General features: G+C 37.7%; 1 protein-coding gene across 7 annotated transcripts in view; it reads right to left on the reverse strand.

Moving 5' to 3' along the window:
- Nucleotides 1-26,660, reverse strand: part of znf512b (zinc finger protein 512B) — a 33,924-nt gene extending 7,264 nt beyond the window's left edge. Inside the window, exons 1-13 of one of the 7 annotated variants that reach the window (XM_016674116.1) lie at nucleotides 26,269-26,660; nucleotides 25,588-26,028; nucleotides 22,783-22,917; nucleotides 7,368-7,447; nucleotides 7,089-7,217; nucleotides 6,664-6,833; nucleotides 6,293-6,570; nucleotides 6,108-6,179; nucleotides 4,360-4,494; nucleotides 3,950-3,988; nucleotides 3,532-3,659; nucleotides 2,439-2,531; nucleotides 230-328 (exon numbers count right to left, since the gene is read on the reverse strand). In XM_016674116.1, coding sequence (XP_016529602.1) covers nucleotides 230-328; nucleotides 2,439-2,531; nucleotides 3,532-3,659; nucleotides 3,950-3,988; nucleotides 4,360-4,494; nucleotides 6,108-6,179; nucleotides 6,293-6,570; nucleotides 6,664-6,833; nucleotides 7,089-7,217; nucleotides 7,368-7,447; nucleotides 22,783-22,915 — 1,356 coding nt within the window. In that variant the 5' untranslated portion in view covers nucleotides 22,916-22,917; nucleotides 25,588-26,028; nucleotides 26,269-26,660. Of the gene's footprint in view, nucleotides 1-229; nucleotides 329-2,438; nucleotides 2,532-3,531; nucleotides 3,660-3,949; nucleotides 3,989-4,359; nucleotides 4,495-6,107; nucleotides 6,180-6,292; nucleotides 6,571-6,663; nucleotides 6,834-7,088; nucleotides 7,218-7,367; nucleotides 7,448-12,557; nucleotides 12,685-22,782; nucleotides 22,918-25,587 lie in introns of those variants that run through there. The other 6 variants (XM_016674118.1, XM_016674119.1, XM_016674117.1 and 3 more) reach the window with 6 other exon arrangements.
- Nucleotides 26,661-27,561: the final 901 nt, after the last annotated feature.

Raw genomic sequence — 27,561 nt, forward strand, 5'->3', positions numbered from 1 at the left:
TTTCCAGACTTTACAAGGTAGGAGCCTTGTAAAATGAAAGTGGCACATGTGAGGAGTCTGAGAACAAAAAGACACCAAATCCAAACCGCCAAATGTGGAAAAGGGATTGTGTCACGTTAGACAGCAAAACTGACAAAAATGTGAATGACAGATGTTGAAAAGAAAATATGATATATGACAAAAGGCAGGAAAGAGACAAGGCCATGGAAAGAACTAGAGAGGAGAATACCTCAGTAGGACACTTGATTCGTCCCATCTGTTTGAGCACTCGCCGCAGCCGTTCTCTCTCTTCGTGCTCGTTGCCCGTCTGGCCTTCGCTCCCTGAGGGCTGAGGAGGAACAAACACACCGTCACATAAGCTTGTCGCACCACAACGCCACCCGCTTCCTCACATCACAACAACATTGTACCAAGAAAGCATGTTTTCCCTCTCGTTTGTTCACACTGTGGCAGGATCATTGAATGATTTCATGGTGAGGCTGTTACTCAAGGCGTGTTTGTGACAACTGTCAAACTCATGTTTTCACTTGAACGTCGCCTGGTGCCAAACGCAGCCAAGACCAGAACAACAGATGGTAAGGCTGCCAGATAGAAAAAAAAGAAGAGTGGGGCACTGGAAAGAGTCTGGACCTACTGAGTAATCCCAGGGGGGTTAACTTCACGTGTTTACTCAAGTGTAAAACGCTCCACGAGACGCACGGCATGCAACTCTGCGGCAGATAAAAGGTGAAGGTAAAGAGGAGATGCCCTTCTATCTCAACAATAATGTTTGCCTGCAGATTGAGCCTGTGATTTACACTGACGGGCAAAAAAGGGTAGCTGTGCATCAACATGCATTATTAATTTCTCTAACATATATAGAGCAAAAGAAGAGTGAGAACCACCAGGAGAGGCAAAGAATGACTTGTTTGTCCTGTGATGGACTAGAGGCCTTTCCAGGGTGCAACCCAACTATCGTACAGACTATGTAAATAAGGTTTTTAAATAGCCTAGTCCATGTACAAACACTTCAAACACAAAAGACCCTGAAAACTACACGCAACAAAAATACCAAACTACAGCACCCGTGGTATGCAGCTACTATAAACTAGCATAGTTTATGGCTGCATAAAAATAAGGACAAAAATAAGTTAATTAAGGCTAATATTAATAAAATAACCACATCAATATAAAATACTTATAAATAATATAGTAAAAAGAATCGCTACACATAAAATAAAGGACCAGAGTTCAAGTTAAGGGCTGAAAGATTGACAGGACATTAAAAAATGATGCTTCTATAAATCAAAGCCAGTAGATGAATAAATCTGATTTAGGAGATGCTGCAGTGGCGGCATGATGTTCTTTTCTGCAGTAATGCCTGCATAAATATGATCAATGGAAATACCAACTTGCCTTACAAATACATGCTAAATATTTTTTGCCATAAATAATTTAAAAATAGGGGCCACTGCTGTGGCTAGAGTGAGTATGGTAACTGTCCTTCAGTCAGAAAGGAACACGTTTAATTCCAGCTTCCCACTACTTCAGTCAGGACCTACTCTGAGATTTGGGTACAAAAACACAAGTGACAAAACCATATCCAAAATACTGAGATCTTTTATAGTTTCACTAACTATTTATGATCATCTATAAAATAAAATATGCTGTGCATTGATATTTTCCTGGAATAACTTGCCTTCTCATATCTCTGAGGATCTTACATACCTAACATGCTGAAGTCATCTTCACTGCTGAGTTGTAAGGATGCCAGTAATGTCTGCCTATAAGTCCCTTCAGAAGATATATGGCTGATTCGCTCAGTTTAATTTTGCTGGTGCAAATGGATCATTACTCCAAAACTACCAAGCATGACACACATCATAAATATGCATGTATGAGCCCATGTATCAGCTCCTTGGAGCCTAGGTGCTCACCACCTACCGACATACTACGAGCCTCAAAGTTTACTGCCTGTAGAGTCGTTAATTTTTTATGATACCTTTACAAATAAGCAGCTTTGAATTATTTAACAAACTTCATTGCAGTGTCATTGCTCTAATGCAAGACCGGGCATGATAGTGTCTTAATGAAGCTCTTGGTCGTCAGAAAGAAATAGGAGCAATAAAACAAAAAAGCTACCATCCAGGTTACAATTTCCAATACGATTTTAAGGAATTAAAAACAGAGATGTATTTTACTGAATGGAAAGATATCTAAACATAAGGTATAACTTCATGGGCCCAGAGAAGAAGAAGTACATCAACACAAGAAAAAGTCAGAGCAGTTTCCAAACAGCTGAAATTCCTTGCTGTCAAAACACTCTCAAAACTCTCAAAACACCCAAAGCATTTTCCTCAGGGTCAGGCTAAGATTGATACACAAAGAAGACACAACAGGGTGTGTATTTAACACAACTTAAAACAACAAAAAAAAAAACACAACACATGCCAGAATACCTTGGTGCTGTGTTCAGCCATGGTGTGGTAGTTTAGACCAGCTTTGGACCGGAACTGTTTCTGGCACTGCTGGCACTTTAGGGCATCCTGGAGCTGAGGACAGTGAGGGCCAAACAGAGAATCATTTACATTTACATCAAACAAAAACTAAGGTCGACTTTTCACTAAACTGAATCAATCAATGCACTAAAATCTAGTCAACAATCTGGTCAGTTCTCATAAAAAAAACCCAAAAAAAACAAAACAACCCCTGAGGTATAAGATAAAAAATGATTATGTTACAACCAGAAACTAGTGAAAATGCTGCACAGGCTGGAGATACTGGCAGATTTTATTTTCATAGCCACCTAGTGTATATACAGATGTCACTTTAAAAAAGCCAGATTGTGCACAGATGGATTTTTGTTATAGTGGCATAAAAGCCAAAATCAGGCCCTGAAAAGGCAAATTTGGTTTATCAACACAAAAACAAATATAAAATGTAAATGTAATCTATTTAGCAAGGTCTGCCTATGTCATAAGATGACTCTGGAAGACGTCAGATTTGGTCTGCAGATGGCATAGTTAACTACCGATCCACAGGGAGGGGGTCACTATAACACTGCTGATAATAAAGACCCAGCACCTGAAGAACATTGTGGTATTTCTGGATCATATCTGTACAATGCAGAGTTGAAACTTAATTTTTGAAACAGTAATCGAGGTAATATGCTTTTTCACCATCACGTTGTATCGCATAACATCACAGAATATGCAAAGAGTAATTAGAGGTCAGTATGACATTCCCACAGCATTATAACTTTGAGAAACTATTTATCATGGTTTCACAGTATTAATATCATGGTATCATGCTATTTTAGTGTTAAAAATCTAACATTAATATGTACAACAGCTAATGATGCCACTGTTAAAATTAATTAGTCAGGCTATGTGCTCTGGTCCGCGGGCAGATCTTAGCCTCTAAACAGACATGCTCATGGTAGTTTGGTAGCTTTAGTCATAAAACAGTGTTCCCCTACCAAAATAGAATATTGACCCAGGTTCAGTGAAGTTTTGGTTCTCTGCGTGGTAGACAGGTGTATTTCTTGCTTACCTTCTGGCAGATCTCCATGTGTTTCTTCAGACCATGGATTGTTTTCCTGGTGACAATGGAGCAGGTCGGACACACTACTTCACCTCGCTCCGAGATTGTTCGCTGCCACTGAGTGTCAGAAACACCACCTGGGCAACAAATGGGAAGCAGGAAGGCTTGTAAAATATTAAGGATTAGGAACATTTTATTGTTTAATGTTTTTCTCAGTTTAAATGAATCTATCAGATCTGTTTTAAAATTCCCAGAACCGCACTGAACAGACGAGCCCAGCGAAAAGCAGTACGCACAATGTCAGACAGGAAGAATTCATTCAATTTCTACACCCCTGTAAAAAATGTAATGACAGCCTTCCAAGCCTGGGTAATTTTAAATGTAGCTTTGTTACACACTAGCGACCTTTCTCCTACGTGCTTCTTACATAGTAATGGCTGGGATCTGGTCGAGCCACCTCTCCAGCCTGAGGAGGATGAAGCAGTCACAGAAAATCAAGGAGCCAACAAACACTTAACAACAGGAAGTTCATCAACAACTGCCAAAATTAGTAGGTGGTATTGCGCAAATTAATAAAAAAAAAAAAAAAAAAAGCAAAAATCTAGTAAATCTCAGCTTTTGAAATGCTGTGGCATCACTAAAAAAAACTATATATGGAGATTAGATTATTTTATAAACTGTGCACTATGACAATATATCTGAGCAAACTTATGTTAGAAATCCTTTTTTGTTAATTTTTTCAGATTTTGTATAAAATCAGTGTTGGTTAATTTATTTCTTTAGGTTCACTATTTTTTATTTATCTAAGGATTTCATAGATCTGATCTTGGTTCCCACCCGAGCTTGTTGTCACTGGCTCTTTCTTGGAGGACTGAGCAGATGCAGGTCTTCTCTGAGGCTCATCGTTGAACCCACAGCCCTCCGATCTCTTCACTCGTCCTGCCTTCAGCTTCTCCTCCACCTTAGTCATGCCTGAAATGCACATACAGAAGATACAACTACTGTAGTAATCAATTTGGACAATAAACTATTTTAAAAAAGGGGGAGAAAAAAATGACAGTGAAGAGAAAATGATGGTCAACGATTAGCAAGAAACCAAAGAGTTAAACTTTATGTACCATAGCATAAAGTAAGAAGGACAATCAACTGTAAATATTACTTTAGTAGAATTGGTGTTTTGAAAAAGTTTTCACATCACCTTAAGCTTTTGTACATTAACTCCAGTAACATATATTTTTTTGCTTTTATATGACTGACAGTAGTTTAAAATTGTGAAGTATTAAGAAAATGACATTGTCATTTTCTGTACAGTTAAAAACCTGAAGAGTCTGACTTGTACTTAGTCAATATCTTCTTGAACTGTTTTGGGGTTTGTTTCTATCTGCTTTGCAAATTAAAGACATTAAATATTTAACTCTTTTTAGAAATAGCTCAAACGCTGGCAGAAATAGCCTTGATCCTTATTTTGAGCATCGATTTTCAGGTCAGCAGAATCTCAATTGAATGTATGTCTCGGTAGGTTTGAAGTTGTGCAATACTCTCCTTATTTTTTTTTATGATGGATTAATTAGTTCTCTGTTGAGCACGACGATGGCTCAGGGATAAAGTGTGTGACCCATATATAGAGGCCTTGGACTTCGATGCCAAGGCCGAGTCCCGGCCCGACGACATTTGTTCCTTCCTGACCAGTGTCAAATAAAAGCCAGTAGAGCCAATAACAGCTTAAAAAACAAACAAAAAATAAGCAGTTCTCTGTTATCGTCTTGCCAATTGCCTTGAGGTTATAATTAAAATCAGTTGGTTGGGTTGGATGTTATTTAGTCATATAATAATAGAGCTTAAATGCAAATGCTATTAAACTTTTCAGATTTTTTTTGGGGGGGGTGAAAAAATTATGCCACGTATCATCTTATCCTACTTAAAATGATGCACTACTTTGGCTTAGACTGTCATATACAATGCCAGTAAACTGCACTGAAGTTTGCAGCTATATTGAGGAAATATATGAAATACTTTAGGGGTTATGAAAACTTTTGCAAGACACTGTATACAGAGAGGCAGCCTGAAAGAGAGCAATCAGTCTTGCAAAACGGCAGATGAATTGTTTGACATGTGATGAGAAGTGCTTTACAGCCTGAATATGCTACATGAGTCACTGAGTATTTCCAGCATATCAATGAGACAAAGACAGAAGGAGGTTGGTAAAGCTGTGTATGTGACTCACTGTTTCATTTAGCCAGAAATGAAGCATCTCAGCAGTTGCCACATTAACGCTGTTAAAAGACTAGCTCCATTGATCAGTAGCAATAGGGAGCATTCACAATAACACAACCAAATGCAATTCTCTTGAAATGGCCTAAAATCAACTCAGCAGGGACACAGTGGTATATTAGTTCTCCTTAGAATTGTATAATTAAATAAAACATCAAATAATTCCTGAGGTCTTCTGTAATCAATGCTGATTCTGTCTACACAGACGGTCTATTTATCATCTTTATAATCATGGTGACATGGTATTTAAAAATAGTGGTAGAGTGCAAATTTCCATTAGAAAGGCTGGATTATCTGCAGCAGCAGGTGTTTACCTTTCAGCCCAAATGTCCCGGATATTGACGGCTGTTCTCCGGTGAATTTCTTGGGAGTTTTTTGCTTCCGTCCTGGACCATAAAAAAACAAAACAAAAAAAAAAAGGAACTGTCATTGTATCATTAAAGACGTAGCATACGCGACAAACACAAAAGTGCATTACAACTTTTTGCTGCAATCTTACTGTGCCTCATTCGCTCTGGATCTTCGTCAGGGTAAGAAGAGGGAAGACTTCCGCCTTCACTTTCACTCCCTCCTGCGTCGGATGATGTGCTTTGAGACTGCGACTGAGGCTGAACTGTGTGCGATGACGGGTGAATCTGCTGTGAAGCCGGGATGTGACTGTGTACTTTCCTCTCACTCTTGAGGTGGGTTAGTTCTCCGTTCTGAGATGGTGCGGAAACCTCGTACGTTTTTTTCACCTTAAAGAACACCGGCGATGGTGGACTGTTCTCCATAGGCCTAAATTCACACACCGAAGGAACAGATTTAGGCATTAAAACACTTAAAACATCCGCCTGGTGGCATTGGGTAGGAATTTGAACTTTCAGTCACCTTTTCTTGATGTTGGATTTGACAGGAATCTTAAGAAGCTGCTGTTCCTTGGCCTCCTTGCTAACTCTCTCTGGGTGGTTCCACAGTTTGTGCTTCTCCAGCCGTACTTTTGTGGCAAAAGCTGCCTCACAGTAGGGACAGCCATGATTCAGCTTCTCGGCTACAGTGGGCTGAAAGATATCATGAGTGGGGACCTAGATTAAGCTCTCCCCCTACACATTATCCAATATTAGTTGGTGGTTATTATTTGAAGCTCTTACGTAACTTAGAAGTCATTCAAGAAGAAAACCATAAATTGTATTTCTTAATTTCAATAGTCGTATAAGATTCAACTGGGTTTCTTGAATCTCTAAACCTTATCGGAAGAATCCAAACAGAAATAGCCAGCAAAATAGCAGGAAAAGCAGCAGAGGCTAGTGACTCACTCCTGGGCAGCGTTGATAGTGGTACTTAACGCCATAGATGCTGGGAAATTCTAACCAACAGCCTGTACATGGACATTTAACCCTGGAGCGGCGCTTGAACTCTTCCTTCCATTGTATTATCAAATGGGCCTGCGTAGACATGATGGCAAAAGAGTGAGAACCTGCAATTTTTTATTTTTTAATTGGTTTATCTTGCAGACATCATCAAGAAACTGTCCACTGTGAATGGGTAACAAAGCCCAGATAACGCACCCAGACATGTCCAAGAGAGATACTCACAGGAATGCTCCTAAGCTCCTGACCGTCAGTCTTAGGCCGACCTTTTCTCTTCCCATCTGCTTGGTCGTCACACATTAAACCTGGAAAAATGAGAATAAAATATCTTTGGAATAAAAGTGACGCCACAACTTCACACTTAACAAAAGCTTGCAAATTGCTATGACAAAGTTTCGTGACGTGTTCCACAAACCATTTTCAGTATCTCTTAGTTCTAACAGAATTAATGATTCACAATCACTATAGAGGTTGAGTTAAGCAGCGAGGATAGACAGGTACATGAGGGATCTCCAAAATGCGATATTTTACCTTTTTGTTTTCTCCTAAAACCATGCACAGTGTTCCCTCCAGTATTTTACAGTAATCCTTCAGCAGAATAACAATTTTTTTCTTTACAGACTAAGAGCACAAAACCTTGAGATGATAAGCTTGGCAGTTCTGTTTTTAAGGTGCAGACTGCTTTTGTCCTCTAGATAGCAAATAGTTGAATTGTTGTAACAACCAGTTAAAGCTGTAATTACTCTTTCAAACTAACATGAAGCTCCTAAGCAGGAGCAACTGTAGTTTTTTGACAGGTGAACTGAACTGATTTCACTCACTTAAAAGTGCAAGCTGTGGATGTACATAACTGCAGGCTTTAGAGCCACTGTGTGCACAAATGCTAGGCAAATTATATTTTTGAAGACACATTTTATTGCTGAGCAACTTGTGACAAATAAATAAACAGAACCAAACTGATATATGCTAAAAGCTGAGTTATCAACAAGATATAATTGAAAGATATGGACAACAAAGGAAACTGACTACATTTTGTGGAATTATATTTGCTTATATTTAAAGTGATGAATAGGTCATTCAAGAGCTTAGTGCAGAAATATGAGCAAATTTGTTTGCAAATTATATATATATATATATATATATATATATATATATTTTTTTTTTTTTTTTAAGTTGTATTTTAGATCATTTTTTATTTCAGATTTGGCCAAAATAATTGTGTGTCTAATCTTTGTTAATCCTAAAATAATAGCCTGCAACTCTAAATTTGAATAAATAAAGATTTAACTAGAAGAAATCATTGGAAAAATTGCAAATTTCAAAGCAATTCACTGTCCTCCAAGTGGAGGACAATGAATTGTGTTGAAAAAAAAATATATATATATTTTTTGCAAGTTAAATTCTGTGTTTAGTGGAAAATTACTATAATTAGCAGAAATAAAGGCATGAAAGCATCAGCTCATGTGTAATTAATTAATGTGTTTCACGAATTTATTGGACTTACTAAAATAAATGTACTTTTCAGTAATATTCCAGTTAATTTGATAGAGCTGGGAACTGTCCAAATCTATTTCAGAACAATTGCTTTCCCCCTGCAAAAACAAAGCAGGTTTTGGACAGAAACACACACGAGGAGGCGCTTCACACATACACAATCTGATATCATGGAATTCCCACAAAAACAAATGGACTGACTCAAGTGTGTGTGTACTCAGAGCTAAATGGAAACCAGGGGAGTCACATGTCAGTCTCTCTTGTGCATGTCCATGTGTAAGTATATGTGTTTTTGCAAGAGTGTGTGAAAGTGAAAGCTGTGTGAGCAAAGGATATAAATTGCAGGAGCCTGAATGAACCTCTGACACAGCAGACTGCAGACTGACTGCCTCAGCTCACTCTATTCTCTCTGTTGCGCCCCTCTTTCATCTCTGATATTGCTGCTTTCCTCTTTTCTCACCACAAGACTAAGTTTCTCTCTTTTCTCTCTCTGCTCTTGCTCATCTTTCTCGATGGTTCCACCATCTCAGTACTGCTCTTTTCTCTGCCACAATTAAAACCCCCACACTCCCTCTCCGTAGCACACTGCTACCTGAGCAAATCAGCCCAGACAGATGAAGAGTGTGCTCCATACAAGAATATATGTATGAGTGAAAAGGTGAGAAAAGAGGGAGAAGAGAATAAAAAGGATGTTGAAGAGGGAGAAGGGAATTTCACAGACGAATGATTCTGGCTGAACATAATACTGAATGACAGGGCTGCAGGTAACCCTGCTCTGCAGAATGTGTCTTTACATATGCTCTGAACCCGACTACATCGACAAAAGAAGCCACACAAAAGACAACCTGGACACACAACTTTTAAAAAAAAGAGTCTCTATTATTTTTCCTTGCCGCTGTAGTAGAAAAACATAGCTGGCAAATTAACACACCATGATGCAAACATGGGACTGCTGTTTTATTCAGTTTGTCTATGTCAATGTGTGTCTGTCCCTATCAAATAAACTTGAAAGAAACATGTGAAGCACTGAGGATGATTTTGTGTTCCACGCTTTTTGTTAAAACTAATTTTATGTTTCAGATCTGCAGTGATTTCCAGGTTGAGCTCTGGCAACTGTGGAGCCCTATATAGAAACCGGTGTGTGTCTATCCAAATAAAGTCCAATCAATTGAATTCACAAGAATACAAGTATGAACTATTTCGAAGGTAATTTCCGAGAAAATATTAAGAGTTTTGTGTGATTTTAACCAGAGGGATGTTTTTTTAAATTCTGACTAACTGTATTTCAGTAGGAATTCATGAGACAAACTTGCACAAAATAAAGTGGGAGAAAAATGATCAACAGTTTTCCAACTTTTTTAACAAACAAGACTTGTCAGAGGGTTGCTTCATAGCATTAGTTGACAAACACAGCAGGCATCTTAAGATGAAATTATGAAGTTTAATGCAGGGCTAGGTTTTAAAACATTACTCCAAGTTTGGAACATCTCACAAAGCACTTTTTCAGTCCTCATTTGAAGGTGGAAAACATTTGGAACAACTGCAAATCTCACAAGACCTGGCCGTCCACCTAAACTGACAGACATAATCAGTCCAAGTGGTAGTCAAGAGGGTCATGGCAACTCAGAAAACATTGTGCATCATCCTAAACACACGATGCCGCATATGAAACACGGGCGTGACAGCATCATGCTGAGGAAATTATTTTCTTCAGCACACAGGATGGCTTGATAAAACCTGTTAGACACAGCTGTCGACTGAGACTAAGGTTCAGTCTGCAGTTCAATGACCCTCAATCCTAGTCAGAGCTCATGCAAGATAGTTTACATCAAAGCACATTCAACTACTAATTGTGACCTCCACAAATTTGGTGTGTGAGGCAAAAAATTTACTTTGTTGCCTTCAAGCAAAATGCTTTGCATGGAAGAGAACATCACCCTAAAAACACAATCTCCATGATCAGAAAATGATGGTGGTAGTATCGTTCTGTGGACATTTTGTTTTTTTAGCAGACAAAAAGAAACAGAATCTGCAAAATGTTCAGTTTCTAGAAGTTTGACGCATAGTGTGAGACATACCAAAAACATTTGCAGCTGTAGCAGAAGTGAACGGCTGCTCTATATAGTGTTGACTCTTGTGGAGGAGGGTTGAGTAGAAATGCACACCACACTTTTTTACACCTGAGTCGTTTTCCTTCTACTTCACTGTTATTCACAACTTTGTGGAGATCAATCGCATAAAATCTTAATCAGACACACTGAAGTTTGTTTTTGCATTAATGTGAAAAGGAGAATGATAGATTTTGCAAGTCACAATGCATACAAGAATTACACAGCAAACTTTTAACACCTCCACTTTCCTTCTTCATCTCTTGTTCTCTCAGACCCACACCCGCAGATAAAGACCACTGAAAATGTTTGTGTCTAATCTCTTTTTGCAGACTCACAACATTAAGTTAGTCTGAAAATATCTGAAGATAGAGCAAAATAGAATGAGACGTGGCACAACATTGCAGACTTGAAACTTCAAAAACTTGACAAAATGTGTAAACACAAACATAAAAGCACACAGTCCTTCACAAACAAGTACACAAACTCATTACCAGTGTGCATGTGTGTGTGTGTGTGTGTGTGTGTGCGTGTGTGTGTGATGTCAATGCATTGATATGAGTGTATTAATATTCTCCAGGCACCAGAGCATTTCTCTATTAGCTGGGTAGCAGCTGGAGAGGTGATGCACTTGGCAAAGCTGCTCTTTTGCTGGGAATGAAATTGAGCTTGCATTCTAATTCTTGTCCTAGAAAATAAAGGCCTTGAAAAAAAACAGCATAATTAATGAATCTTGCTCTTGGGAAAGATATGATCTTGTTGCTATGGGAATAACATCCACTTGTCTTAGCACAATTAGAGGCCTCTTTAGTGAAAGCAAAACAATCTGACTCAAATTTATGAACTGTGCGCTACAACGCAAACAATCACAGCCTGTTCAGCACATAAATTATGCTTCTAAATATAAAACGTTAACTCTTCTCTTTTGGATTATCTTTGTAAACAAATTACAATCTTTAAGCAGAAGTTGGAAGTTTGGAGCACACTGGCGCTCTGATGTTCCAGCAATCACGTGCATTGTTTTGGTCTGAAACAAAGCAGGCTCATTGTGTCAAACCCGAAGACCGGTTCTCATGCACAGGCCACGGGGATAAAACAGCTGTTCTGCTAATGTCAGAGGGTGATTCGCTCCCAGCTGCCTGCAACTGTTGCACCACACTGTTTAACACTTGAAGGCGTGCAAGAAGAGAAAAGAAAAGTAGAGAGGACAAGAGTCAGGACACAGGAGTCCTGGCAGCTGTCTGATGATCTCAAATAACCTCGGCGTTCTCCTAGCTACGCCTGCAACTGCTCTCCCTTAGTGCAAGCGTTCACACATTACCCACAAGCACACACGCATACACACAACAGTATGCACGTACAGAAGAGCCATTTGTTTTCCTTGACAAACACTTACACAGAAGCCTTTGTCTGTGTCTGCACAGTGGGCTTCAGACCTACTGTAGTTATAAACAAACATCCACCACGAACACATGCCTTGTGGAATGAGGGCATAGTTTCACTACTTCCTCAATCTAAATGGACAAAAGGTGAAGAAACCTTTTGTCCCAATACACCTGGGTTCAGAACACAATGCTTACAGTAAGACTCTGCTGCAGACAATGTGGTTTAGATTTTTTTTAAAAATGTTCTCACATCTCTCGTTTCATACGCACTCGTGTTTTTTTACTACTTCCCACGACCGCATATACTGTATTTTTTCTGCATGTATTTTCATTTCCTCCCTCTCTCTCTCTCACTCCATCACACACACACACACACACACACACACACACACACTCAGCGCATTTCTCCCTCTTCTTCGTATACGCACCTCCTTTCGAAGACGTCCCCATATTCCCTCCCAGTCTGATCTGCTTCCAGAAAGTGAGTAAGACAGAGAAGTGAGGTGGAGCAGCGCCAGAAGACACTGACTTACTGAAAAGAAAACCAGACTCTGTCAGTGCGACCGGCTCTCAGACTCATACTGTCTTTGTCTCACTGCCCTCCCTCTCTTTCTTTTCTGCCCCACTGTAGCTGTGCCTAAGCTAAGCACTTCCATGTTTCTTCACAACTAAACTGTCTTATTCTAGGATCTAACACTAACCTCAGGAACCATCATTCCTTTCTTTGGTGGAATTATCACATAATGTAAATTTTTGCTGTTCATCAACAGAAGCAGCACTAAAACAGAAAATAAAAAGTCTTTCAAATGAACTCAACCTTATTCTCTGATCTTGATGGTGAGATGATCTTTGCAAACAGGAGACTAAAGAAACCTGCTACCTCAACAGAAATATAGCTATAAGAAAGCTCATATGCTAAATAATAATAACTAGTTACTGATAATATATCATAATTTTCTTTCAAATGTAACATAAAGCAGAAGTATATGTTGGAATTAATTTAGACCTTGTGTCATCTCATTACTCTGCCTTAGTTCAATTAGTTACATTACAACTCAAAAAAGCTTAGTCGCCATTGGACACGATGTAATGTTAGCTACTAAAAACTACCAAAAATCATAACACCATAAATTCTTGCATATCAATCTAACTAACAGTGTGCTTGTAAAACCGAAACCAAAAATGGGAGAGGAAAATAACATATGTTAAAAGGAAGACAGTGAAATTGCAGTGACAAGAGTATGCTCAATTTGAGGTTCTTATACATTACATGTCAAAGTCTAAATTTTTCGGGAATCAAATTTCTGAAGTTCACGATTCATCTGAATTTTAATATTATTACAAAACTTTGCTCTGACTTTTATGGTGAAAGTTTTATATGTGGAAACTGAAACAATGAATGATTAATAGACAGTTTGTAGGACAGTTTGGAGGAATTGACAAAGGTCGGTTGGTGGGTGGGTGGATGGATGGATGGATGGATGGATGGATGGATGGATGGATGGATGGATGGATGGATGGATGGATGGAATTGTTATTCACACTTCAAGTAAACATTTCTACAACAGACTCACATGTGCTACACTGACATTAATATTAGAATGTACAGCCCATCCTCACTGAGGTAAAAACTTGTTTTCCACATCAACATGTTTTATCAGATAACAATTAGAAGTCAAGAGAACATTAGAGGTGTAAACTAGAGGGTGATGGAAGTAGCTCAAAGTTTCACTACCTGTTTAAGCTCTCTGAATATTAAAGATTAAACTTGTTTGAGTTTAATTTACCGTGCAAATAATTATTATTTCCAGAGAAAATATGACCTGCTGTTAATGTAATCATTAGTACAAGCAGCTCATGGCGCAAAATGACTTTCTGCATGTAAAAACAATGCTGCTGTATGCTCAGGGTGCACATCTTTCAGTTGATTTGCAGGTTTGCACTCTCATGTTTCATAGCACGAAACTGACTCAGAGTGGGAGATCCTCGGACCACATATCTTTAAAATTAGTAGCTAGCGTGAGAAAGCAAGTGTCCAAATGAAAAACTACTTTCAGGGCGCACAGCGGCTGAAACCACAGAATAACGACTCATTCCTTATAAGAAGCAATGACTACCAGTTTAATACTTCCACTAAACCACACATTACGCAGCCAGTTCAAAGGAAAAGAGACATGGTAAAGATTTCTGAAATGTAATCTGGATACTTACAAATTAAGCATTGATCTTACAGCTGTTTTTTTTTCCATGCTTGTGCAGAACTAATGTGGTGTAATGGGTTTAAAGACTTTCAATCACAACAACTCCAGCTGGCTGGTCACATATGTATAATTTCAAGGGAAGGACGAAAATAAAGGAGGAGCCGAGCTGACAGCAGAACGAGCTAAATCTTTGCAAATGTATACACCACCAGCAGCTCACAGTGGGGTTTTTAACCGTTCTACTACATATAAATAAATATAAACATGACCCATGTTTACAGAACAAACTATACAGTCCAGATACATGAAAGCCAGACAGCGCCTGCTACAGAAAGCCTGCCGGTCCCTCCTTATGGAAAATGACTCAGGAACTTAAATTCTTTCTTCTTACCAATCTGTTTGTCGTCTTTTTCACAACTAAAAAATTCCACAAATACTATGTACAAAGATAATGAAGCTTTATTAATGGCAGTATAGGAACCAGGCAAAAATACCCCCAAATATTCTCCAACATTTTATTAATTTAAACAAGAGACAATTAAAGAGACGAAGGAAGGAATTTGTTTATCCATCCAGAATGGGACAAAATAAGTTAGAGGAATTGTGAGTACATCGAGAGAAAAGGCAAAAGAAAAAAAAAAAACTGATGGAAATAAAGGCAAATGTGCAGTTTTAGCAAATGGCAGCTGTGGGCCAGAAATGAGGGTCCCACAGGCAGAATGGTCTCATTTCACTCAGTTTAGAACATTGATGTTTGCACATATGGACATTAGACTGAGGTATTTAAAATCACCAAAGGTATGATTTCCAGTGCTAACATAGCCAATATAGTATTGTAGGGAGATGTGATTCGAAGCCGCTTCTGAGGCCATTGTCTTCTAAAGAAAGAAGCTGATAATGAGTGAATGAAACTTGTGCAGCACCTGGTGCTGTTTTCTGTACACTGAAAAACACACCTTATGTGCCAAAATGCATAAATATGGCATTAATTAATGATCTAACAGTATGTTTGCCCTTCCTTTTTTTTTTTTTTTTTTGTAAAAACAGTCCAGACCAGTCAAGACATAGATAGCACTCATATCCTGAAGGTATGCTGTGTTGCCTGGTATCAACCTGTTAGTAGCTGATCCTTCAAGTTTTGTAAGGTGGGGCCTCCGTCTCCATGGATTTATTTGTCTAACACATCAACACACGTTTAATTGGATCTAACTCTTGGGGAATTTGGAGATCAACACATTAAAATTATGCAGTTTAAACCGTTACTGAACCATTTATCACTTCACCTGTCAACTGACATAATGATATTTCAGATCTGTGTATGTCTGTAAACCAGACTGGATAAATATTTTTCCCATGCAACCACATAAGCCAGTGGTTTTCCACAACTTTTCACAATTATATTTAATGATAAACGGTATGTTTATGTTTTAAGCAACAGAAGACATTGCAACTGCACATTTGCAGTTCATATTTATGGGTCTTTATTTTGTGCTTCAGCTGTACACATTTGACAAATATCACTCATTTGTCATAGCGGTAAGATGTTTCAACATAGTTTTCCATTTTTAATAAATATGATTATGGATCTTTTCATTAATGAGTTCATAAATTCATGTTTTTATTCATGACCTTTATACAACTTATGATTGTTGTGTCTACGTTCCTTGCTTTTGGATTTTAAAGGAGCTTTTGGAAACTCGCCACTGCTTGTATGATTCACCCTAAAACTGGATATACTGAAATTTGTCCAAGTGGAAATCTGTTTAGAGTACCAACCTTGTGACAAACCCTACCCCTTATGTGTTAATTGGCCTGGCTTTCTATTTGTAAATGTAAGATTGGTTGTTGTGAATTTCCTTTCTATTTTGCACCTTTTCTATCTATATGCAAACAGTTCCATGTTTTATGATGACCCTGATGAAGCCCACAAGTTTAAATGTGTTAGTCTGTTGAAAGAGTTGTTTTTCCGGTGTGCTAATTACATTATTGCAGAGTGTGCAAATTTTTTAGACAAACTAAGTTTGGCTGTGCTGTCAAGGTTTTGTGAATTAAAACGGCAGAAGAGTTTGTGGGCAATGCTTCAGAGGCCGCAACGAGAAAATATATCTGCCCTATTTGGAAGTTCGAGTCCTGACTTTAAGCCTCGCAGGAAGACCTTTGCAGAAGCTTGAAAAAAAAAAACTGAGCTACTAAAGACAATATGCATTACTTTTAGGTAAGAAAAAAAAACACAGTAAGCACAAAAACACTTTAAAATAGCAGCAAAAACATCAGAAAAAGGAAACACACTGGCTTTTTAATGGTACAAAGTTTTTAGTATCTCATTAAAGCCTTTCATTAAATAAAAATATAAATAATAAAAAGTGGTTTAAGTGGCAGGGGAATATTTGCATATTTCCTAAAATAAAATAAAAAAAATGACATTTTACTATTGAGTGTAGGTAAGAGGTTGGGATGTGGGCTTTTCAACTGTATCTTATCTGAGTGGCTCAGGTGGGTCATTATGAGGAAGAGGCTTAGTTAATAAGACTAGTCTGACAGGATAAGCTAGTGGTGGCTAATCCTGAGTGGGAAGCACCAACTGTCAAAATACCTGCATTTAGCTGCAATCACACAAAGCTGCATCAAAATAATCACTCTCAAAATGACTGATGGTAAACATGGCAAATAAAATAGGAAATTTAAGGCGCATTAATATTGAACATCAGCAGGAATTAAGGAAGCAAGAAAACGGGAAGCTCACAGCCGTCAAGATGCATGAGGAACACACTGAACTTTAGATGTGGATGGAAAGTCTTGTAAAAAAAAAAATAAAAAATGTAAATAATTTTTTTTAAATGTTCTCTTGGAGTTTGTGTGTAAAAGTTTAAATATGAAAGAAATCAGTGGTTAAAATACTTAACCACTGATATTTTAAATTGCATAACAGTGAATTCTCTGTAAATAATTTCTGCACAACATCCCGTCCTCTGTGAATATTCTGCTGCCACGTTCATGTAAATAGAAACAACTTAATGAAGAACATTTACAGTTAACTAACTGCACAACTGTGGCAGAAAGCTGCTTACAGTTATGGATTTAACCTGGCACATCTGCTCAAATATCTGTGAAATTCCTGAATTAAAATATAAGGTACCTATGTAGACACTTACAAAATCAGATCAGTCAAAATCAACATATTATTCTTTTTAATGTTTTGTAATAAATCTCATTTCGCCACCCTGAGGAGTTTCACTTTTATATTCTAGAAAAAAAAGAATATTTTTCTTATTCTTTACATTATTTAACATTGAACATGCTGTATTTAACATGTTCCAGAAGTCGGAGCTATTGAGCAAAGTTGAGCAAAGTATAAACCTGTGGCAACATTATATCACATATGAGTTAAAAGTATTTTATTTGCAGGCTTCAGAACAGTGGGACTTGCTATTTCTTTTTGTGCTGGCTAATTTTATCAATAAAACACCGAAACAGCATATTTCTCTCCATTCAATATGTTCAAACACTGAAGGAACATGTCCGCAAGTAGATCTACAGAACTTTTGGTGCCACTGGTTTACTTAGATGGAAACACGATGAGGTGCACGCCTACATTCTGTGGGTGTGCAGCCATCTTGAATACTACACTTCCTCAGCAAGCTCTGACTGTCTGAGTCGTATTGTTGTTGCTTTTCTCCCTGAGAACTCAGAAAATCTGACTTTGAAGTACAAAGATAATGCAGCAGCACACGTAATGCAATTAGAATATCTTGTGGTTTGGTTTAGGTCTAATCTGGTTTAAAAAGGTATTACAAAAGGAATACTTTAATGTCTTAAATAATATCTCCTCTATATCTTCTACTTACTTTACAGACTTTCTTGAAGGTATACCACAGAACCAGACATTTTTTACTCCTTTTAAATGGTTATGTGTTCTCTGAGCCTGACAATATGTTATGCAAAGACTGACTTAGCAAAGAGTCAGCAAACACTGACTTTTTGCTAAACCTGCAGTTGAACAGAGCATTTTAAATAACAGATTTACTTCTAATCAAAAGAAATAATAACACCAGGTTTAAACACAATATCAAAGGGAAGAAAACATAAAACAACAAAGAAAAACGTCTCAAAGTCAACCTCAAGGACCACATCCTCCCATGTGATCTGTCTGGTGTGGCAAGATTAAAGCTTAATCACAACACTTTAGGAACGCATGCAAGTCGATCTGAACTTATTATCTTCATGTTTCAAAGCACGAAGACTTTCAGGAAACCACATGTACAACGGAGAATGGCTTAGACACAGTTTGTATTCTATTATTTCTTTGTGCTAAATTTTATTCAGGAAAAACCATTAACGAACAAAAGATGAAATGAAAAATGAAACATAATTAGTCTTTGATAAAAGCCTTGTTTATTCCAATGTTTTAAGCCAAACCAGCTGGGTGAAATAGTGTTGTCGATAAGAAGGATGTGCCACACCAATAGTAAATAGACGTAAATAAACTTATAGAACACTTTTCTTGATGTACAGACCATCCAAAGTGATTTTTCCACACAAATATTCACACCAAAATGCAGATTAGCAGATCACTTCAGGTACAGTGTCTTGCACTTCAGTGGTAAAAATCTGGAACCAAACTCACAACCTTTCAACTGCCAGGCAACTACTGTGGCCTCAACTCCACAGCCGTCACCTCAGCCTGCAGACGTCAGTCATGCGCTACTCTTAAGTTTAGCTCCCACAGGATAACATAACATGTCCTGTTTACAGCTGGAGGAAATCTGTTTCACTAATAAGAGAATAAGAAGCAGATTCAGTCAATTATCAAAAACCTTTATATGGACTTTTTCAGAACTCAACAGTAATCTTTTCCAGATAGTTTTTGGGGTTTGATCAATCCCATAGTAATGGAAGTTTGCAAATATCATACTGTAGAATATTTTTACCTCACTATATGTCACAATTTCTATAATGGAAAATAATGGATGGAACTCCTTGGATGTGATAATTGGCAGGTTATTAGATTTCAAGAATTATACATTAGTCCTTGGTGTGCCAATACCGCACATGGTCAGTTGTATGGATTAACTTCACTGCCACTAATCCTCACTCCTGATGTAGCAATAGATTGTTTGGAAATGAATGGAAAGGAGTGCAGACATTATGATAAGATGAGTTAGGAACACAAGGGTTTTACCTTAATTAATAATACCAATATTTAATCATAACTTTTCATTACATCTCTTCCTAATATCATCTAAGCTTCATACAACTTCTCTTGAAACAACTTTAACAGCTAATTTTTTAAAAAATAACATCAGAAAGTTTAGGTTAAAAAAAACTATGCACACCACTAAACACAATGATTTAATTGCACTCGTATCCCTGGGAAGCTTTGCATGCGAGTCAGAGCAAATCAACCGTAGGAAAAGAAAGCGGAACATATGCACAAACTGTAGAGTATGAAGTTACCTGGAAAAGTCCCATAAAAACCTGGACCAATTCATCACCTGTGAAAACAGTACCAACACAGACGCACACACACAAACCCCTACTCATGATCTGCAGAGTTACTCATTAAAGAAGTACATGTGTGTAACTTCTAGTCTTACAGTAAGGAGAAAATGAGGAGACAGCCACCAACTTTTCACTGATGGATCTATAAACGTATCTTTATTGAGCAATAAAGAATAGGGGAAATCTATAAAACATGACACTTTGAGAGCTTGCAAGTAAGAAGCTGCCGTTTAAACTGACTCACTGTCTTCCACCAAAATAAACACAACATGAAACCACAAGACCAGCACATTAGCAGGAAGCAATATGAGACTAGCGAGCATGTTCTGAATTGGTGCCAGCGATCAGATAAGGCAGATAACTGGAAAACGATAAAGGAGGGATTTTTATAAAGACTTAAATTTGTTTTTTGTTTCTTACGTTTTCTGCACTCTGGGCTTCATCTTGGTGAATAAGGTTTGTATTGACGCCCATAAAAAGCAGGCACCACTGAACACATGCAGGCCCCCGCATGGATATGAAAATACAGCCTGGGGGATTTTACTAATAACAAACACAATGAAGCACCTCTGTGTCTGGAAAAAGGAGGCTATTTTGCAGCAACCAAAACAACTGGGTCATATTAGCACAGACCCGGCTTTCCAAGCCTGCCTGATGCTATTACCAAAGTCATGAGGATCTGCTGGTTATTGAATTGAAAAACCATTCCCTAGTCTCGCTTTCTCCTTCCAAAATATTCCATCTCCATCCAGATGGCTTGGGGTTTCAATCATGTCAGTGCTTGGCAATATGTGTTTGTTTGGCTTTCTCACTGTAAGGCAGTCCCAGGAAAAAATGTTGTAGTTTCCAGGCCCTTCTCTAGTGAGAGGGGTAGGGTTACATACAGACTGGAATCAACGACTCTTAATAAAATATAAATCATTTAAATAAATGCTGTGGGGACCAGTTAGAAATATGGTAGGGTAATCATATCTTTTGGAAACAATGTAGGAATTCTCAACAGCTAACCTAAAATGATAAATTTTCAGCAGATAACAGAAAACCAAGATGCCGAGTGACATAAGAATTCATACGTCTATTAACATTTTCATATTTAATCACATCATGTCCACAAACTCCAGTCCATTTCTTTGTGATTTTATGTGATAGATAAAAACAGGTGGCATTACAAGGAGAAAGCAGTTGTTCAAAGGTAGCAACAAGAACTCCTACTTTCAGGTTTCCAGAAGCTATGCACGTGAAACACAGAAAACATGTAGGAAAATGTGTCCTGGTCAGATGAAGCCAAAACTAAACTTTGTGGCCTACATGCCACAACATTTTATGTGGCAGACAAGTAGCACAACACAATTAACACCTCCACAGTGACAAATGTAAGTGGAAGCATTTGTGGCATGATGACCTGCATCATCAGCTGACCAGACTTGAAAGGAAGTTAGATGTTTCTGAATACAGAGCAGGTCCGGAAGAAAACTTGACTTGACTGCAGCAGAAGTTCACCTTCCAGCAGAATCTGACAACCTCTGCCTGTCTTTTCCTTTTATATCATGTCCATTACATGAAGTGGAAGCAGCCTGTTGCCAGGTACTGACTGGGAGTGCCTGGGTTCAATATTTCCAGCTTATTTAAACCTGGTTGTTACTGACATCCTTAGACTTAGAAAAAAAATACAAACACTGATACTTTGGTCTGTATTGCTATTTTATAGTTTTTTCCACTGTTTGTTTGATGAGAGAGTCAAAAAAATATCAAGAAATTTACAAATTAAATATAAACGCATGGATGTTTCTCTACATTTTGTTGGGACGTTAGTGATTTAATCCTCCAAATGTTCTTTAGATGATGCAGTTGTCTATGTGTCTCTGGCAAGTCTAGGTCCATCTCTACATCCAGATTTTGGCCCTGATCACTTTCTAGCTGTAATAACTGAAACTATGTGCAGACTCTAGATCGTTCTTCTTTAGGTTCAAAGATAATAACTTCAGTTTTGTTTCTACTCATTAGAAGAAACTTCTGCACATTCACACACTGACTTGTTCTCTGCACATTCTCTGTGCTTGAGTGGGTTCGTTGTTACCTGGTGGAATTGTAATGTAGAGCAGTGTATCATCTACATAGTTATGGTAGCTAATATTATGATATGAGTTAGTGGTAACATGTAGATATTAAATAAGGAGAGCCCCAAGATGGAACCTTGAGGTATCCCACATGTGATCCTATGTTTGCGTCAATGAAAAGTTGACAAAATCCCTGTTCTTTAGGTAACGCTTGAACCAGTCAAGTCGTGTACCAGAGGTAGATTTAAAAATTAAAATGTTCTTTAACAGCGGCATTTGAGTTTGAGTCTTTCATTGCATTGCCATGGAGATAACTAATGACCTAAAAAAAAGACTTAAAAGAAGTGATAAATAGGTTTTTATCATCAATTTTATCACTACGTCATAGCTGTTAATACCATAATAAAATTTTATGTCAACACTGCTCATGTCTCACACCCTCTATCATCGATATACTGATGCTAGGAACCACAATCATTCATTTATGGTTTATTAGTTTTATGTCAACTTAAGTTACATTTATAAAATTCCTTAAATTAAATTTTAATTGAAGTCAAGAAATATTTTAAGAAGAACAGAATACAAAAATACACTCCCCACTTTTCAGGTTTTTATGTTAAAAACTTCAAAAATCTGAGACAAGCTAAGTATGACAGACATACTTAGTTTATGTCTATCATATAAACTCTTTTGCACAGCACTGTATGAACAAAAATTCAAACACATTTACAATATGTGTTAGTATGTTATGTCAGAGGTCACTAGTAGGACAGATGCTCCACTTCACATCCCCAGGAATTCATCTGGGGATGAAGCCTCTACTAACCTGGTTTATCCCAACAAAAGCTTAATTCTCACTAATTATATATAAAGAGGGGCATTGGTATATCACTCACTATGTTTGTTGTTGTTTTCAGGGCACGGCGTGCTTCTAACAAACTCCTGGGGATGTCCGTGTTTGGGTGTTTTGCCCCTTGGCAGGCCCGGTGAGGACAGCTTCCCAAGCCTGAGGCCACTGGAGCTCTCCATGCCTGCAATGGTAGATTATGAGGTTAAAGGCTTTCTGCTGCTCATTAATCTGTTCCCAATGTTTGTAAGAACATTATTAGCACTCCACTACATCAATAGTCTGTGAAGATGCTCTCTCCTTGTTAATGCAGAGTCTTCATACTGGTCATTGGTGCTGTTGGACTGAAGGTGAGATAAGTGGAGGCACACACATCATCTGCAGTGGTAATGAGGGTGTGACCTTCCATGTTTCATTTCAAAATCAATAATCTGACTTGCACACTAACTTCATGCTCTGCCCATTAGACAAAAGGTAAGTCAAAGAAAGGACAGAGACAAGAACTGCTGCTCTGCTTGTGGTCTATCTTATGAAAGACCAACAAAGGATCTGTGTATTAAATCACCTGGTTGACAGCAAAGTTTTCTGCTTTATAGTATTAATTATCAAAATAAACTGCTGAATCTCAACACACCTACTGTATACATAAAATGTACTGTTCCTAAAATTTTGATGAACAAGGCTGCCAATTATTAAATGAAGTGACAGCAATTAGAATCCAACATCCTTTCACTCACTTTTATAAATTACAACACCAAACAGTCTGACACCCAGTAGGAACCAACCAGCTTCCATTTTCACGCCTTGCTTTACAATATATACGTGTTTCTGGTCGATGTGTCCTGAAAATAATTTGCTTTCATTTTGTTTAAAGATATTCTGACATGCATCGCAAGTGCCCTGCATTAAACAAGAAGTTGAAATGCACAAAGGCACAAACAGGAACTAGAGTGCATGCAGGAACAGTAATTTGGTATGACTGAGGGGTGTTAGATCACCCAAGACCTGAAACTAACAAATGTGGGCAAAAAAAACAACAACCAGAAATGAGTAATTGTGAGACTTAATTACAAAAAACAGTAAAAAAAAAAAAACAAAAACAAAAAAAACAAAAAAAAACAGAACAAATAATCAGAGATTAAGTTTGCAAGGTTCTTTGCAAAAAGACCTTCTTTGTAAAATGCTACATAGCTAATGTATATGTACTGGAATTAAAATGTAGCTTAGTTCAAATATTAAAATACAACAGTCACATTATAGGAAAATACTTTGTGAATGTTTTGAGTTTGTGTGATTTTTTTTTTTCCTTCTGTTTACAAATGACAAAATATTAAAATATATGCAAATAAAACATGGATCTAACAAACTTTAAATATAATTGGTATTTTTCTCACTTATGCTAACTGCCAAACAGTTTCCGCTCCACCTAACACTGTAAATCGTTTGGTAGCTTTTTCTAAAATATTTCCTCATACTGTTCCCACGGTTTAATGACCTTTTATTTAGATGTCAGAGAAAGTGGCATAGTGACTACAGAGTATAGTTAACACAGTGATGCTCCTCCACTTCCTACTGCTACGAACTGCTGGTCAACTATCTGAAAGAAGGCCACTATATTATATATTTTTTATTACAGGAAAAACATTTAGCTGTTTCGAAATAGTTGTGAAAAACCAGTCATGGCGTGAAACGTGAGTCTAATGAAGTCTAAAACTGTTTTGACACTACAGCTTGCAAGTCACAGCAATATGTCTGACATAAAGCCAACTGCAAGCTGGCTACCTGAGCAGATAGCCTGACAAAGTGATCAACAATATAATACTGGTGTATCTATAAAAACCAGAACAGCAACAAGAATAAATCTTCTCCACATGAAGAACTTATAAACTACTACAACATTTAGCAAGTGTTTATTCTACATCTTTGCTTTGGTCTATGTAGACTCAAAATAACATTTTTATTAGCTTAGGCCCTGAGTTAATGCACCCGTTTGCAAATTTTACACCCATGTTATTTTTTAGTGTTGCCATTTTGCACCCACCTATTTCCATTTAAAACCTGTAAACAAACAAAAATGTTATTAAGCCATTGTGTATCAGTTTGTTTTTACATACAGTAAAGTTTTGACCTGAATTGGGAAAATAGTGATAAATTGCTCAAATCTTATAAAAAAATTACATAGTTTTCTGAAATCTTTGTATTAAAGCCTGTTTTAAATTTTTTTGGATTCTAGTTCAATTCAAATTCAAAAAAACTTTCTTGATCCCAAAGGAAAATTAAATAACTCTGATCCATGTTCAGACAAATTGATTGCTCTAAAATGACGTGCCATGATCAAACCAAATTAACTCTAAATAACATCTAACTAGTAGACATATCATTTATTGGACCCCTAAAACTACATTTCCCCACAGTAGGGCTAGAATAATAGAAAATAACTTGAAACTTAAGAGTTGTTATCTGTAAGAACCCTTGCAAATAACATTAAAATATATACTTTTAAAATGGTTGAAAAAAACCTGTTTCTATTTTAAAATAAAACAAATTAGATATTATTGTGAAACAAGCTTTTTCTTTTTCTCTCTCACATTTTTGTTTTTTAATTAGGAACAATAAAGTGCCGAATACAATAAGTAATTCCATAAAAGATTCTTTGCAACCATCCTTCAAGTTATAATGAATACAAGTCTGTGACACCTCAAACAAACCAACCTGCAAACAAGTATTTCCCACTGCACGTGGCCCAATGCCACGGTGTTTGTCAGCTTTGGTCAGGGCTCAATTTGAACATGTGAGTAAATAAAAACAATAAAAAGTGTTCCACTTTTTCCTCCTTTAGTCCGACCACACCTACCTGAACTGTGGGGTCAGTCACTCAGCAGCAGGAGCCCTGGGGGGCCCCACCGGGTCACCCACGTGACGGGAGGAGGAGGTCAGGAGACAGGCACCAAAGTGGGCGTTTTTTCCACCAATGTTATGTTACATGGCAATCACACCTGCTTGTACGTCAAGGGCCGTTCAGACAGGAGGCTGGGGGGGCCGAAGGGAAGTGGACAGCCGTCAGCCTCGTCTCCTCTGAACACGACGACAAAAAGACGAATCACAGTCCCGAGTGTCCATGAAAAGAAATACAGTGTAGTTTCACCTCATTCCCAGTTTCCAAACGCATTCTCCTCCCGCCTCCTTTTCTGCATTAATATGTACACCACGAGGCACTTCTCCAACCTCCGTCTTCTCCTTAGACCCTCCAGAAATATTAAAAAACACCCAGGAAACACGGCCAGGTCCTCGGCTCCTGAAGGAAAAATATTAGAATACAGAATGGTTTATATAGGCAGTGAAGCAAAATGGCGACTTTATTACGAAGGAGGAGTAAAAAAAAATCCCTGCGCTGGCTGTAGCTGAAGGGAGGCACAAAAATATGTTTAGTGCAGTAATTTCGACGGCTGTGAGACAGTCGGTTAGAGTAAAAGAAAACGAAGCGAAGGAAAAGAAGAAGAAACGTCGGGTGTTAGTCCAGTCCCCGGCTCCTTACCTCGGGATTATTTCGGCTTTTTTATACGGATTTTATCTCGGCGGCCGTGTACAGTATTACAGTAGTGTGTGTTGGGTCATGCGCGTATCCACTCCACCTTTGACAGTTGCAGCCACAGTCTTGATGCAACTTGCGAGCTCTCGCGTTGTTATTATTATCTATTTCGAAGTGAATAACAACAGTGTGGGGCTGCTCTGGCTGATAAAGTCGCTGCAATATACCCCGGCTCTCGCTGCTCTTTCGACGTAACGGCGCTGGTCCCTGACGAAAAAAAGGGTCAGGGCTTAAATTCCTCATATCAGCCCTCGTTAAGTGTTTGCATCGAGCTGCTGCTAAATATTCGACCAATCTGACCCGCAGCTTGAGTTCAGTCTGTGCAGCCTTCTCTCTTTAAAAAAACAGCTGAAAACCAAGTACGCCAGAAATGGACTGAATATACCGCAAAATATTTCCTTATGTCATCATTACCAGTCTGTAATATGTTCTTATATTGCCACAGAATTCAAGGTCATCTCCTTAGATATTAAATCCCATTTAATTCAAGTAATGCCATTAATGGACCTAATGCAAAATTTAATCTGCATTAGATGCTCTGTCAGCTGGCTGCAGGGTATGTGCACATGGCTTTTCACCCATCTAAAGCGGCTAATAATAAATGTTTCACATATGGCGGGAGCCTACATTTTTTTCATAAAGACAGCTGACTTCATGAATCATTCATGGTTTCATTGCCACCTCTCTGTGTTTCAGTACAACAACAGAGGGACTCTCTTACTCTGACTGGTGCCAGTCAACATGGACTGATATTCTCCTATTAGTGGAAATAATCTGAAATCATGATGTAATTTAAATGTAGAAAAAAGCTATTTTAGGTATCGCCTGTGGAGGGCGGCATAGCTTAACTTTAGTGTTGCCAAGCGTATTGCTAGAATTGTCAAATATGTTTTAAAAAGCAGACGGGAAATGAAATACATTAATAATAGGTTAAAAAAAAAGAAGTGACATTATTTTTGAATTTTGTGCATAAATAAAAAAAAACATACCCTTATTATGTACACATAGTTGTATTAGAGTATCAATAATTAGAATCAACTATACAAAATATAATTTCATGCTTAATCTTATTATTATTATTATCAACATTATTATTATTATTATTCTTATAAAGTAAGTATTCGTTTTTTTATTCAATTTTCTTTTGTAATTTAATTGTACCACTTCTGCTGTAATTGCAACTGTGGTTGATATTAATGAACTAATGTTTCTTCTTCTACTACTGCTATTATTATTATT

This window comes from Poecilia formosa, unplaced genomic scaffold (genome assembly GCF_000485575.1).
Source record: "Poecilia formosa unplaced genomic scaffold, Poecilia_formosa-5.1.2 Scaffold90, whole genome shotgun sequence".
NCBI lineage: Eukaryota > Metazoa > Chordata > Actinopteri > Cyprinodontiformes > Poeciliidae > Poecilia > Poecilia formosa.